General features: G+C 38.8%; 1 protein-coding gene across 6 annotated transcripts in view; it reads left to right on the top strand.

Annotated features, from left to right (window-relative positions):
- Window positions 1–15,011, top strand: part of LOC135203765 (forkhead box protein K1-like) — a 41,339-nt gene that overhangs the window by 22,737 nt on the left and 3,591 nt on the right. For all 6 annotated transcript variants that reach the window (XM_064233723.1, XM_064233722.1, XM_064233725.1 and 3 more), the window contains 7 exons: window positions 1,062–1,645; window positions 1,829–2,136; window positions 2,293–2,445; window positions 12,954–13,057; window positions 13,232–13,363; window positions 13,510–13,658; window positions 14,530–14,772. In XM_064233723.1, coding sequence (XP_064089793.1) covers window positions 1,169–1,645; window positions 1,829–2,136; window positions 2,293–2,445; window positions 12,954–13,057; window positions 13,232–13,363; window positions 13,510–13,658; window positions 14,530–14,772 — 1,566 coding nt within the window. In that variant the 5' untranslated portion in view covers window positions 1,062–1,168. The remainder of the gene's footprint in view (window positions 1–1,061; window positions 1,646–1,828; window positions 2,137–2,292; window positions 2,446–12,953; window positions 13,058–13,231; window positions 13,364–13,509; window positions 13,659–14,529; window positions 14,773–15,011) is intronic.

The following is a 15,011-nucleotide window of genomic DNA, read 5'->3' as shown; positions in this document are numbered from 1 at the left end:
AGAGAGTTAGATTCAATGTTAACCTCCCAAAAGTGTAGTAACAAAACACAAGTGAGAAAGTTTTGAATACTTTTCTGTCATGAATTGCACTTATTTTGGAAAATGTAGCCTTAGGAATATGTGCAAGATACTTACTTGTTAAATATAATTCAAACTTTCCCCCAAATGATGAATTACATGAGTACTTGAATGCTGTGCCATTTTCGTGATACATTCGAGAGCAATATATTGCATGTACTGTTCAAGAGTGGGAGGGGCCGGTCATGTGATTTTGCTCTACGTATATAATTTGCTGTAAATCACAGGTCAATTACAGGGAAAGGCTTGCTCCATTTTGCTTTTTATTATAGTATGCAAGGGTGGACTTTTGTATGCGTTAACTTTAATCAGTAGAGTTTATCGATTTGATTGTTGTTTTATGGTGAGGAAGACATTTTAATTATGCAGTTGAAGAGATTGTTGCTTCTTAAAAGTTAGATGCATCTGTACCACTGCATTCTAAAGAAAAGTATCTGAACTATTTTTACTACACTGTATAAATAAAGGAAGATTGAAAATACTGAATAGAGAGGAGTTGCTTAATTTATAATTTTTCATTTGTACTGTCTGTCAGAGCCCTGTCTTGTTTTAAATCCAGTCTAGTTCTGTACTTAAATAATAGGTTTGTGATTGTTTGGTATGTTTTTAAAATTATGTATGAGCTTCAGTATAAATATTTATAACATGCTGTACATAAGTGAGTCATGTTAGATTAGGGTTGTATTAGTCATTGTGTTAATGCAGTACTGTACGGGTCTTTGTGGAAATTTTGAAGAAGTGGGAAAAGATATTGCAAAAGGCCATAAATTGGTGTATTTTATGGTCTGAAAACAATTCTGTGTTGTGGTTTTTGGTGTTAATTAAGTTATGTCATCTCTCTCATATATATTTGTGGATTATGGAATGTAGTCATTTTCTGTGTACTGGTAGTTAATAAGGAAAATTGGTGTATGAAATTCTAAAGTTTGTATTTCTATGCATATATATATATACTGAAATATTTGTCGTCTCCATCTTTTCAGGTAGACGGTCAAGTCTCCTCTCTCCATCCCACACCTCCATCACATCACCACACTCATCATCCTTCTCTCTCCTCTTTCACCTCATCCTCCTACATCATCCATTCACCATGGACCTCTACTTGCCCAGTACGGAGCCTGGTCTCACCCTGCAGGAAATGATAGACTGCGACATCAAGTGTGGAATTGATTTTAACGAAGGTATGGACGCCATGATCACCTCCTCCGATCTCAACTCCTTAGATTTATCGGGTATGTCGTCCCTAGAGGCCGAGTTAGACTTGAAGAGCTTCGAGCCCCTGTTCGACCCTTTAGAAAAGCTGGAGGACATGGACACGGTGGACGACCACACCGCTGACGAGTTGAATGCCGTCAACTCGTGGATGAACATGTCGTCGATGAGCAATTACAACATAGATTTAGAAAATGGTATAATGGTCAACCCTTCAGCCGTACTGCCAACTACGCTGCCTTCTACAGTAGTCAAGGAAGAAGTCATAACAAGTTCGGCCACAACAAGTACCTTAACCAAACCCACACTCCTCATCAAAACTGAGCCCCAGCAGTCAGTTACCACAACTGTTCAGGTTAGGTTTTTTGAAACTAGTTACTGTATTCATGGACAAACTCCATCCTACTTAGTAATATTCATAGACACAAACAAACTGGATTGCAAACGTGATGTCATTATACAAAAATTGCACTGGCTAGGATTTGTAATAGTACATTGCTTTTTATTGATTTAAATTGTGTAATCCTATTCTCTTCAGAGTCCTCAGTCACAGCCCTCCAATGGTGCCACTGTTACCACTCAAGTCACAGTCATGAGACCTCAGACAACCATTGGGCAAGCCATCAAGCAGCAGAGTCCCCTGGTGTCATCGCAGCCCGTGTCCCAGACAGCAGCTCTCACAACTGTCGCAGCTAAGCCCACATTAACAACAGCCTCGCAGTTGGTTGTACAAGCATCGCAGAAGCCGTCTGTGCAGATGAGCCTGTCCTCATCCACCCCCAATACACCCACAACCCCAGTCATAACTGCTCGCACAACCACCAGTCATAACATTATTAACAACAGGTAAGGAGGGGCTTTCAAAATTGTCTCGGGGTGTACTTATGGTCTGGTAAAGTTACGCTGATTTACAAACTAATTATTTTTCGAATGTCAGAATATTTATCGCTTGTAAACATTAGATTCTGTAATTCTGAGACACCTCTATGGCTCCTCCATCAGGTATAAGACCACCGGCAAGCCCCGTAAAGATCTCCGCCCAGAGGAAAAGGTTTTCCCAAAACCGGCCTACTCGTACTCCTGTCTCATTGCTCTAGCCCTTAAGAATAGTACAACAGGCAGCTTACCAGTCTCAGAGATATACAGCTTTATGTGGTGAGTAACTTATAAATACATTTTTGTTTGATACTGTATTATATGAGAGATTTGAGTTATAAATTGATTTGCTGGAGTTATGTTCAAGTATGTTGGACAAAAATGAAGGTAAGGTTAGGTGAGAAATTTTCTTTTCTTCCTTTTTCCAATTGTTTACTAGTTTTGTTTATATATATCGGACATAATGAAGGTTGGGTTAGGTCGGGGTTTTCTTCAGTCTGCTGGTACGAAATTTTTTCTCTATGAAGAACTTAGGGCGAACTTCTTAATATTACTTAGTTATTGAATATGTCTATCATAAACCCACTTTAAATTTGTCTTGAGGAGTTATTAAGGTTGATGGATAGAGAAATATATCCTTCTTGTAGATTTATACATACGTAGTCCTGTAAACAACTGCCCAACTCAGAAGCATCTCAGAATATCAGTCATATTATAAAAGTTTTAAATTTGTCCTATAGGATTATCCTTTCCTGCTGTTTTAACAAAGGCATATTTATATATTCCTTTGCCTCTACCATAAACAGGAAACTGAAGGCTAAACAATCATGACGTGTTATTAAAGTTATATTCTGAAATATTTTGATCTTCAGTCATACAGCATTAATTTTTCACCCTTATTTAGACAAGGGAAGATTCATATATTCCTTTACCTATATCGTAAGTAGAAAATTGAAGGGTAAATAATTTATATTGAAATAGTACTTTTATAGGCATTAGATAACAGTTTTATCAGAAGACATTTACGTCATCATGAATGGTTTTTGATAAGGGCACGTGGATAACAGACACTCTGTAACAAAGAAAATATCTTGAGTTGATTGATAACTCTTCAAATAAAGATAATGTCGCCTTTGGAAAGTGGGGTTAGCTTTCTCTCTCTCTCTGGGTTTTATAATTTATACAATTCATACCATATATTATGTAGTTAATTGTATATCTTTAATTATGTTTTATTGTGGTATGACCTGTCAAACTTGTAAATCTCTCTCTCTCTCTCTCTCTCTCTCTCTCTCTCTCTCTCTCTCTCTCTCTCTCTCTCTCTCTCTCTCTCTCTCCATACATGCGTTTTAATGTAGACCATTTTGTCGTCATAAAATCGATAGTTTTAGTTATTTACTAAGTACAACGCACATGTTTAACAGCTCCCCACAAATGAAACAGCATAGATGACATACGAATGAAACAACAGTCATTGATAATACAAATGAAACAACAGTTGTTTACAAATTACACATGAAACAACAGTCATTGATATAAAAAATGAAACAACAGTCATTTATAATCTACCCACGAAACAAGTCATTGATAATATATACAATTGGAAACAACAGCCACTGATTAAATACAAACGAAACAACATTGGTAAACATTCAGTTGTTGACCGTTGCAGAGAGGAATGAAGATACGTAGTCCCTACGCACAGCAACAAGAAACTTAACAATACCCTTACCATTTCAAATAGCCAACCCAAATTAAAGATCAGAATAGGCGTTTTGATTTTACCTGGCGTTGCATAACGTAAACAAGTCTGCATTGTGAATAGGAGTGGTTGCGGCCGCCATAATGCCATTGATATATTATACACGTATACACGGTGTACACCTTGTTGACGGTTGGTGTATACGTCAGTGTTTACGCGTGTATGTTGTGTTTTTAGAATGTATTCGACGCGTAAAAATACATTAGTGTATTGTATGTAGAAGAGTTTCTTGCTTATAGGAGTATTTCCCAGAGCGTTAAGGACATGACATGCAGAGAGAGAGAAAGAAAGAGAGGAGAGAGAGAGAGAGAGGGAGGGAGGGAGAGATTGACTTTTTAAAGTAACGTTGGTCATGAACGGCAGAACGCGGATAGTTGAATTTAAGCGACTCTCTCTCTCTCTCTCTCTCTCTCTCTCTCTCTCTCTCTCTCTCTCTCTCTCTCTCTCTCTCTCTCTCTCTCTCTCTCTCTGGCGTAATGACTAAAGTTGTATAAATGTTCTAGTGCTGTGATCATTTTTTTTCTCCGTGATTCGAATCTTTCCTACATTTTGTAAGTGTATAGTGATGATTATGTTTGACTTAGAGAGACATAGCAAGATATTATTAACGTTATCTAAGTGCAGAATTAAAATAGAAAATATACAGTGTATAGTATTTTACTACTGTGATTATAGTATGTTATCGTCATATTATTATTATTATTAATGTTATCATCGGAGAGGAAATAATGATGTTTATTTCATGTTAAGTTTTAGTGCTCAAGTCATGGCTGCCAATAGGAGGGAAAAAATATTTAAACGCAAGAACTGTAGCTTCGTGGCATTTTACAATTCCTTTATACTAGAGTGTAATCTCCTGCACTGCAGAGAATACATTGAATAACTTATTTTTCATTTATCCAAGGGCAAGATTTTAGTAAATCAAGTTAAGAAAAAAGAGAAAGAAAAAAATAGGTATTTCTCGTGCATAGAAAATGGTTACCGTAGTACGACGCCATTTCGAAAATGTTGATAAATTGATAAAACCTTTAGACTATATAAAAAAAAAAAATTTTTGATAAATAAAATGTTAAGAATTGTTTCCTTTTATTCAGCTTCTAATTCGTGTGAACACAAAACCGTTTCTTTCATACACACACACACACACACACACATACATACATATATATATTTATTTATGTGTGTGATATTATTTACTGAATCATCCTCTCTCTCTCTCTCTCTACAATTACATTGTTTATCATACCTGTGATATACATTTAATGATTTAATAGTATTTTCTGTAGTTATATATATATATATATATATATATATATATATATATATATATATATATATATATATATATGGGGCGTAGTTGATCGTGGAGGAATCAGATTTGTTTACCTTGTATTGCCAGGTGTTGGCAGGCTGTAAAACATATTTCGTGCGTTAGTTTGTTTATGTGGAATGTTTTTGTTAACTTGATCTTTGCAGAGTGTTCTTTGTAAATTATATTCATGATTTTCCTTGTCACAGTAATTTATTTGAGTACTTTCCTACATAGAATTCTATACTACATTCTAAATTGCAAGAGGAAATCCAAGTAGAGGTCATTCATTGAAGCCATAACCATTATGTGGCAAATCTTTAAACAAAAAAAGGTAGCAAGTTAATAATATTTATAGCAGTTTTTTTTTATATAAGAGTTCTTTAGTACATTGTCGGCTGTAAGGGGAAAGTTATAGAATCCAGTAAATTTAGGTCGAAACCATTATGTGGTAAAACAGAAAAAGTTTGTAAAAAACATTGGTGGGAAGAGGGAAACCGAAAAAAGTGGGCCACCAAACCTGAAACTTTGACCCTTCCGGATCCCCTGCCCCTGCCGTCAGTAGCAGCCCTCCTTTAGGGGCACGTGGATGGATCTATACATGCCCAGTGGTTCCTCCTGCCTCTGTGCCATCACCTGCAGGTTGGGCATGTGGCCCGGTGTCATCACTCTACAACCCTGAATGCTGGTGGTGGGATGGATTCTCATGGCAACTACCTCTATTTACTACCACAACCCCTAATGGTGGTGGGTGTTCCCGTAGCTACTAGTATCTATCACAACCCTTCATGGTGGTGGTGGATGTTCCCATACCTTCTACCACTATCTACCACAACCCTGAATGATAGGGAGTATTCCCATAGCTGCTACTACTACTATCTACCACAGCCCTGAATAGTGGTGGGTGTTCTCGTAGCTACTACCACATCTACCACAACCCCGAATGATGATGGTGGTGGGTGTTCCCATGGTTACTACCACTACTACTATTACTACTACCACAATCAAATTTCATACTCCAATGGGGTTTATCCTCCCACGCCCCATTTTGACAAAAGGCAACCCCTTCCCCCCCCCCCCCTGCCTTTTTCTCCCACCCCAAATAAATCGCCCCTTCCCCAATAATATTGATTCAGAGCTCAAGAGGTGTCCAGTTCATTGATGTGATAGGGTGGGTAGCTTTGTGCAAAACTTTTTTTTTTTTTTATCATTTTTGGTTTTCATAACTTATCAGTGAGTGATTTTTTATTCAATTTGGTTTTAAAAACTAGTCGGTGAGTATTTTTATTTAGTAATGTATTTAATTATTTATTTGAAAAAAAAACTAAGGTATCTCATTATTAATTTTTGGTTTTCCAAAAACCAACAATGGTGGGTATCTCTTCTGTTCTTTGAAGGTCAGGGTATGTTTTCTCTCTCTCTCTCTCTCTCTCTCTCTCTCTCTCTCTCTCTCTCTCTCTCTCACACACACAAGCACACAGCTGATCACTTTATCGAACAGCTGAGACCACTGGCCATGTGGTTAACACACCCCCCCCTTCCCCCCCCCCCCCTTTTTGGAAGCCAGCTGCTCAAAGGAGACCAGCCAGCTGCCCAACCATAAGGCTTTATATTTCCCCCTATCCCCCTCACCCCCTATCACCTTTATAGTCCTTTCCCCCCTCCCCCTTCCAGTATCTGTCACGAGCGAAATTTCAATCAACTGGTGATCGAATGTTTGTCAATCGGAAAATTTGCTCAAAATAATTTTTTTCTTTCAATGTTGGTAACTTGAAAATTGTTCAGATCTCTCTCTCTCTCTCTCTCTCTCTCTCTCTCTCTCTCTCTCTCTCTCTCTCTCTCTCTCTCTCTCTCTCTCTCTCTCAAATCTTGCCTTTATATAAATGGCCCTTATTACTTGATTTCCACCCTTTGTTGACACACTTGTTATTCTTCCAAAGAAAAGGCAAAATCTCTCAATTCGTCGCCCTAGGCAGTATCGATCGAGAAAGCTCTCTCTCTCTCTCTCTCACTTTTTTTTGCATACAGTTGGCATCGTTGCGAATTATCGATTACTTCGTCAGCTGCATATTATTTTGAGCCGTAATTGATCAATAGTGTACTCTACTACCTTTTGAAACGAGATTCGGGGTTGCCTCTCTCTCTCTCTCTCTCTCTCTCTCTCTCTCTCTCTCTCTCTCTCTCTCTCTCTCTCTGGCCAATAATGCTCTTAGTCTGATATTACGAGCTTAACCTGATAACACTTCCTCGCGGAAACATAGGCTTAGCACATATTTCCTGCTACTCTCTCTCTCTCTCTCTCTCTCTCTCTCTCTCTCTCTCTCTCTCTCTCTCTGACAACTTCGGAATTCTCAATTCGTTTCCGTTTTCCTCTGAGGGACTTGGTTGTCTCGTCACATGTAGCTTATTATTAAAAAAGAGGTAAAAGTTGAGTCATTTCTTCCTGTTCTTCCATATGTGAACAGGAAACCATTCCTTTCATTCGTGTTCATGATGTCTGTCGGACATATGTGGTCAGAGGGACATATTATTGCCTACCAGACATGATTTAACAGCATTCATTCTTTATATTAAGGTTCACCCCCCCCCCCCCCAACCACAATGGCGAGACCTGTGTGGTCAAGGTTGTAAAGAGACGATTCTTATTTTCCTTTTATATTAAAACATTATTGGTGAAATTGACCTCTTGAGTAGTATACACTTTGAGGAATCAGTTATTTCAAAGTTTATTCGATTATATTTATACATCTTCCTGACAGCCGGTATGTACTTAGCAATGCAAACATCAATGTATCCAAGCGCTTGAATGTCAACAAATATATTTATTCATGATAGGTCTGTGAACTTACAAAGATATTAAAACGAAACATTTTAAAAACTTGTGCATTCCCCTTCAAAGAGGTGAGAGAATTCCTCATGTGTCCTAATTCCTCTTCTTCCTCTAACCTCTACTAACGCCTTCGGGTCAGTCTTCTCGGAAACAGTGTACGTATATGAGGAGCCCACCCTCTCTCTCTCTATATCGGCATTTCCTTCTTTTTCTCTCTTCCACGTGTTCACCTCCAGTTTGGGCAGAATGTCCTTGTTGGTCACTCATGTTAATCCTTTTTTTTTTTATTTGATTTCCGGGTATATTTTTTTATTCAGTTCCTCTACTTGGGATTAGCCTGTGTGTGTGTGTGTGCTCTTGTGGTTGTAAAGGTACTCGTAATTTTTCCTTTATTTCCTCTGTAAGATTCTTCAAATCAAAATCTGTGTGTATAGAATAAAGACTTACTTTACTTACTACTTTACTTTATCTTCCCGCCACTGGCCAGTGGCATAAGGCTGATACAGTTCCTCTCCATCTGTCTCTATCCCAAGCCATTTCCCTCGCTTCCTCTAAGTTTTGGATTTCATCCTCAAGATCCCTGACAATTATGTCTATCCACCTCGTTCTTGGTCTACCCAGCGGTCTTCTTCCTATTTGTACTGCTCTCAGTGCTCTCCTGGGGTCTCTATTCTCTTCCATCCTCTCAACATGATTATGTTAGAATAAAGACTAATGTCATATATATTAAAGTATGAACCGTGGTCAGATACTGACCTATAATAGTTATGGAAGATAGAAAAGGCTCGATATAAAATACATTCAGATGACGCAGGCATCAGAATTAACAGAACTTATTTATTATTATATTATTGTCTGTGCTTTTATTTATTTCATGTACTTTCATATCGGCCAATTTGACCCCACTTTTGTCGTGTTTATGATTTTTGCTTAATTTCGTCAGTAGAACATTCAAGTTCAAGTTCGACATTATTATAATTATTATTATTATCTGATGTATGCAGTTTTCCCCGATTTTACTCTGAAATCTATCAAAGTTCCTTTTTTTATTTGATTTTTTTCCTGTACTGTAATATTGTCTGTGGTTTTCTTTGTTTACGATGTGCACCTGGTTGGTGGCTGCTCCTGCCACCTTTGAGAGAGAGAGAGAGAGAGAGAGAGAGAGAGAGAGAGAGAGAGAGCGAGAGCGAGCTCTTCTTACCAGTTCACCTTGTCGCAAGGCCCGGCCCGCAAAAGCCTCGTACTAGCTCGATTCAAAACTGTCATTTAAGTAATAATATTTACGAATTACCCGGTCTAGTTTATGGCGTTTGCATTGGTGTATAAATAATAATAATGTCTGTGTATTTGCTTTCGTCGTAGGAGATTATCCAGTTTTGATTAAGGGAGCGAATTATTATTGATAATATTTCGGTGTTTGTTTTTTTTTTTTCTTTGTCTACAAAGTCTGTCGGTTATATACCTCCGTCCGCCCTTGAATGGTGGTTGGCTGTTGCTGTTTCTCTCTCGTCCCCTTGTTGTACCCACATCACTATATCCCCCTCCCCCATTACAGTCCCCATGTATGTCTGCTGCGCGGGAGATGATGATAGTCAAGTCTTCCCTCTATATATTATTTCCCTCTAGAGAGAGAAAGAGACGAGAGAGAGAGAGATAGAGACAGAGACACCGACCGACCCTCACCTTTCCCTCCAAGTCTAAAGTTGATTTATGTTAATTTCAGTTTTCCCTCCGCAGAGAGAGAGAGAGAGGGTGGCGGTGCGCTCCTTCATATTACCGCCCTTTTTTTTTATTCACTCCCTCTACTTTATTTTCTTTTTCCATTGCGAAAAGGCCCTCGCGAAAGAAGCAGCAGCAGCAGCGAGAGAGAGAGAGAGACTCGTGTTTCTCTAGCTCTTACTCCGTTCGTCCTGTACTGCTGCCTCTGCTGACTGTTCTGTGTTCCCCTGCACCCTCCTTTCCCCCTCCCCCCCATTATTTTGTCCCTCCCGACGTTCACTCGCTCACCCTTCCTCCCTCCTAGCCAACCCCCCCCCCCCCACCCCCCCCCCTCTCTCTCTCTCTCTTCTCTCTCTCTCTCTCTCTCTCTCTCTCTCTCTCATGTCCTGCACTACACCACCCGCTCCGATATTCCTCCACCTCTCTCTCTTCCTTCGCTCTAGACTGATGATGGTCGACCACCTTTTACTATGGAAATGATTCCTGCTTTAATCGTATATCGGTCTGAAGTCGAAATCTACGTGGAAATGTTTGATGAAATATTTACAAGATGGCTTAGATATATTTATAAACACACCATGTTTTCTAGATAGTAATTATTGGAAAGCAAATAGTGCGTGCGCAGTCACTGCAGCAGTGTTAGTACTACATGTGCATCTCCTGCTAACCGTGATGCCGTGCTTGCATTTTTTTGTAATAATGTACATATACAAGTATACATAACACGTATACAGTGTTTTAGAGGTAGGGATGGATAGATACCTTTAGACGAACGAACGAACACACACACGCACAGCCTAACTCCGGTTTCAAGGTCCCCCCTCGTCTCAAATTAGAAATGAAATGGGGAAAGGGCGGAGTGAAAGAGAGAGAGAGAGAGAAATTAAAGACATCTATTTTGCTTTTATCTTTCTTTAGCATCCACCGAAAGACAGACAGGCAGTCGAGATGTGGGGAGAGAGAGAGAGAGCCTATAGGTAACTTAGTGAGGATCAGATCAGGGAAAGGAAGTTGGATCGATATATAACATTCAACACACACACACACAGCTCGGGGACGGGGTGAGAGAGAGAGAACAGTATATGTTGGTTTCCGTCCGTCCCCAACAGTCTCTCTCTCTCTCTGCTGGCTGCCTCTACCGGCGGTAAACGCACTTCTGCCTCCCAGACTATCTCTCTCTCTCTCTCTCTCTCTCTCTCTCTCTCTCTCTCTCTCTCTCTGCGGATTTTCCTTTCCGTTTCGTCCCCCCATTTTTTTTTTTTGGGGGGGTGCAAGGCTCCGCAATCGATTTTCTGTAAATAATCGTAGCAAATAAATTAAAAAAAAATGAAATGAGCCATTCTCCGGGACACCGGGCACCCATAATGACGAAGAGCTGCTATATATAGATCTTGAAACATGAAGGTTACCGGCCACGTTTCTTTTTCGGCCCGATCATAGCAACGCGGAATTATGTAACAAGTCTGGCCTCCTGCTGCTGCTGGGAGGAGAGTGATAGAGGGAAAGAGCGCTGGGCGAGAGAGAGAGAGAGTATGCCTGGTTTGAAGGTTAGATATAGAGTTTTGGTTTCATTCTCGTACTACAACAGCATAGGATTCGCGCCATTTTTTGGTCGTTAAAATCCCTTTTAAAGACGGACGGTTTGCTCCCTCATTATAATCGATATTTTAGTCATGAAATATCCGTCGTGTTCCAGGATTATTAATCCTTGCCGGCTATTTCCGTCGACGGGGCCAGCAGCAGACGGGAGATTACGTAGGATTTTGGAGGGGTTACCCTCAGGAAGGACCTCTCCCCAACTTCCGTTTGCGTAATTTTTTCCCTTGATTTTTAAATATCCCGTTGGATGTGTAATTACCATTTATATATCTGAAAGTACATTTTTTTCTGATTGGTATGAGCACAGTAATTGTATTCTCAAGAGTACCCTTTTTTTCTGATGAATTTTAGTAATGTTATTTAATCACTGTACGAATACCGTACCGTATCCTTATAATGAAGCGCCTTCTGCAAGGCGTAAGGGTGTACAAATTTTACATACACACCTCTTGCTGGAATATCACGTATCCAGGTACAAACAAAATTGTGTACTCTGCGTACCATACCTAGTAGGTTTGGGCGGCAGTCTTGCAGACGTACCCACCAGACCTATAATAGTAATACTGTCTGCTCCTTATTGTCAGCTTAGGTGTTTTGTACAACACGATATTGATTTGCCTTCTTTTTTTAAATATATAGCAAACGTTTCTCAAGTAATTTTTTAACATTCTGTAAAAGGTTAAAGGTTGTTGATTAGACCCAGAATTCAAGGTTAAAGGTTGTTGATTAGACCGAATTCAAGTGGGCATAACAGTACCTAGTAACCTGGGGAGCTGTAAGGTAGGATTTTGATTGAGAAACACAAGATGGATGAGGCTAAGATTGATGGGGGAGACAAGTGTGGATTTAAACAATGCAGGCGTGACGAGGAAAGCTTGCATGTAAAAGAGAAAGGCTGTATGTAGTATATATGGACCTAGGAAATAAAGTTTGTCATAGAATTAATTCTTGGGTAATGTGGAGTGTAGAGGATATGTGATAAAGATAAATTTGGTTCAGTAAAGTTTTTATAATGGAAACAAAGCTAGAATATGTAGGGAGAGTGACACCTTTGGTATAAAAATGAAAATAGAACTTAGAGAAAGGGCAGCAGGTGTAGGATTTAGTTGTGGGACAAGAAATTGGGTCATGCATGGAAGAGGAGGGGTGGGGGGGGGGGGGGGGGGGGGGGCAATTGCTGCTGTGTGTATTAGTAGAAACGGACGAATCTGACTAATTTGAAAATGAAAACAAGAGTAGAAGTTGAATAGGTTGTTTTAAGGTCCATGTTATTGTCCAATAAACTGAAATATTCTGAGAGTTGTTTTAACAAACAAACTTATTTAACTAATTGAGCGAATACCACAGGAAAATGATGGGCAGAAAACCAAGCACTTGGGTTTCTGCCTCTGTCATTTTCCTGTGGTATTTGCTTATTTAATGAAGTCACGTACTTCTACTGTGATTTTTTAAGCTTATTTAACTAATAACAAATTCTAAGACAAATTAAACATTAACAGGTCAGTAGAGATTACGCGTAGTACTGTTCAGTTGAAGTCAATTTTACATTGTGTGCTCTTTCTTTACAGTGAACACTTCCCATACTTCAGAACAGCACCCAATGGTTGGAAGAATTCTGTGAGGCATAACTTGAGTCTTAACAAGTGCTTTGAGAAAATAGAAAAGCCTGTTGGTAAGTGGTTGTTTTCACCATTACGTATGTTATTTCCTGTTATTGCTATTCATGTGGATGTTCATATGTTTAACCAGACCAGATGTTCACAAGGATGTCAGTGGTTTTAAACAAATGAGTATTGCCATGATGAGGTCTAGCAAGAACATTAAAAGACTTTTTTTGTGCACACAGTAGCGGGAAGTAACCAGCGGAAGGGATGCCTGTGGGCCCTGAATCCCGCAAAGGCACATAAGATGGATGACGAAGTTCAGAAGTGGAGCAAGAAGGATCTTCAGGGTATTAAAGATGCCATGCAGTATCCAGGTATGTACATATTTATGCATAATTCTCCACTCAATACAGAAAATGTATCATTATTACAGAATTGTTTTGCATTTAGATTTGCAACAGTGATTTTGTACCAGGAGGTCTGACCATACATTTTAAATTTCCCTTCTCAATATTTGCAGAGGTTTTAGATGCCTTGGAAGGAGGAGAAATGAAGTTTGAGTACAGCAATTGTGGTGTGTCATCCTGTAGTGAAGATGAGGATGAAGATGAAGAGGTTGATCCGTTGTCAGTTGATGCCTCTTCAAGCTCAACAGTAGGGTCAGTGAAGGTGAGTGAAGATCTGTACTCTTCTCTTTTGAAAAGGTGTCTCCACTTGATTGCTATAAATACAGAATTAAATAGTTTACCTTTGCGAAGGAAATAACACACATAAGAAAATTTTCATTACTTTAAACTTTGTCTCATACAGTGATTGCAATAGAACATATAGTATTCTAGAGAAAATTTATTGATACATGATGTAGCTTGCCATTTAACTTAGCTATTTTTATTGTCTGGAAAGCTTTTACTAATTCACACCACACTTACACATCAGAGGAAATCATTGTCATTGTTTTTAACAGGACCCCTTTAAAGGGTTAGATGTGAAAGATGTTCTCAAGTCGTTTGTGTCCTCTGTCTGTGTTCATAGGTCTTAAAATTCTGCTGTAGAGAATGGAAAGACTTACTTTTTAATAGTCTAAATTAAATTTGAAGACATTTCACAACTTGGAATGAACTAAACTGATATTTTCTGCACTGAAGAGGAGACATAATTTCTCAAAACTTTGAAATATATATTTTTCCTGTGTAGTTTATATTCTTCTTTCACCCAGCAACAAATGTACTTTGTATTTAACTGCCATACATTTTTAAGTTCATTATTATACACCAAGTCCAAGACTTGAAAAGTTCAGCATATATATAATTTTATCTTGGTAAAATCTTTTCCCCAGGTAAAAACATTTCCCTATTATTACACAGCAAGGATTTTTTTGCTTGATTCAGTTGTGAGCAGTTACTCAAGATGTATCGCAAGTAATATTTTTAACCGAAGGAGGAAGGAATTGCAATGTATGGCAGAAATATTGTAGGCACTGTTACAATTGAATTTGCTTGGTAGACAGTATGAATTAACCTTTGATAAATTCCTTTCACAGGTAAACTCTTTGACATCTACAGTTGTTCCCAACCAGAGAGTTCAAACTTCAGTGAACCATGTCAGACACACTGTACAAAATGTCCGCACCTCATTACCATCTAATTTAACGCACACAACCCAAAGTCAAGCCAACATACGGCCAGCATTCACCACTCAGTCGATCAAGCGAAGCCAAGTAACCTCATCGGACGAAACTGAATTGATCTTGCCCGATTCTACAATGACTGAAATCAACTTACAGGTAGGGAAATTTTAATATTGCAGTCATTTACTTGAAGTTATGTATTGTATAGTGGATATCCTTTGCTCGTGGTTAACAAGACTGCTTTGCCAACTGTTAACACATTAAAAATAGTTTGAAGTTTAACTTGTGTCTCCACATAATTTATTCTTTGGCAGTCTTCGGGTCATGATGGTGAATGCAAGGAAGCAATAGTGACGAAACGGAAAACTGAACTGTTGTGCCAAAATTTTTAGTAC

The sequence above is a fragment of the Macrobrachium nipponense genome, chromosome 36 (assembly GCF_015104395.2).
Source record: "Macrobrachium nipponense isolate FS-2020 chromosome 36, ASM1510439v2, whole genome shotgun sequence".
Taxonomy (NCBI): Eukaryota; Metazoa; Arthropoda; class Malacostraca; order Decapoda; family Palaemonidae; genus Macrobrachium; species Macrobrachium nipponense.
The sequence above is the reverse complement of the archived record's forward strand: the minus strand, read 5'-3'. Positions and strand labels throughout refer to the sequence as shown.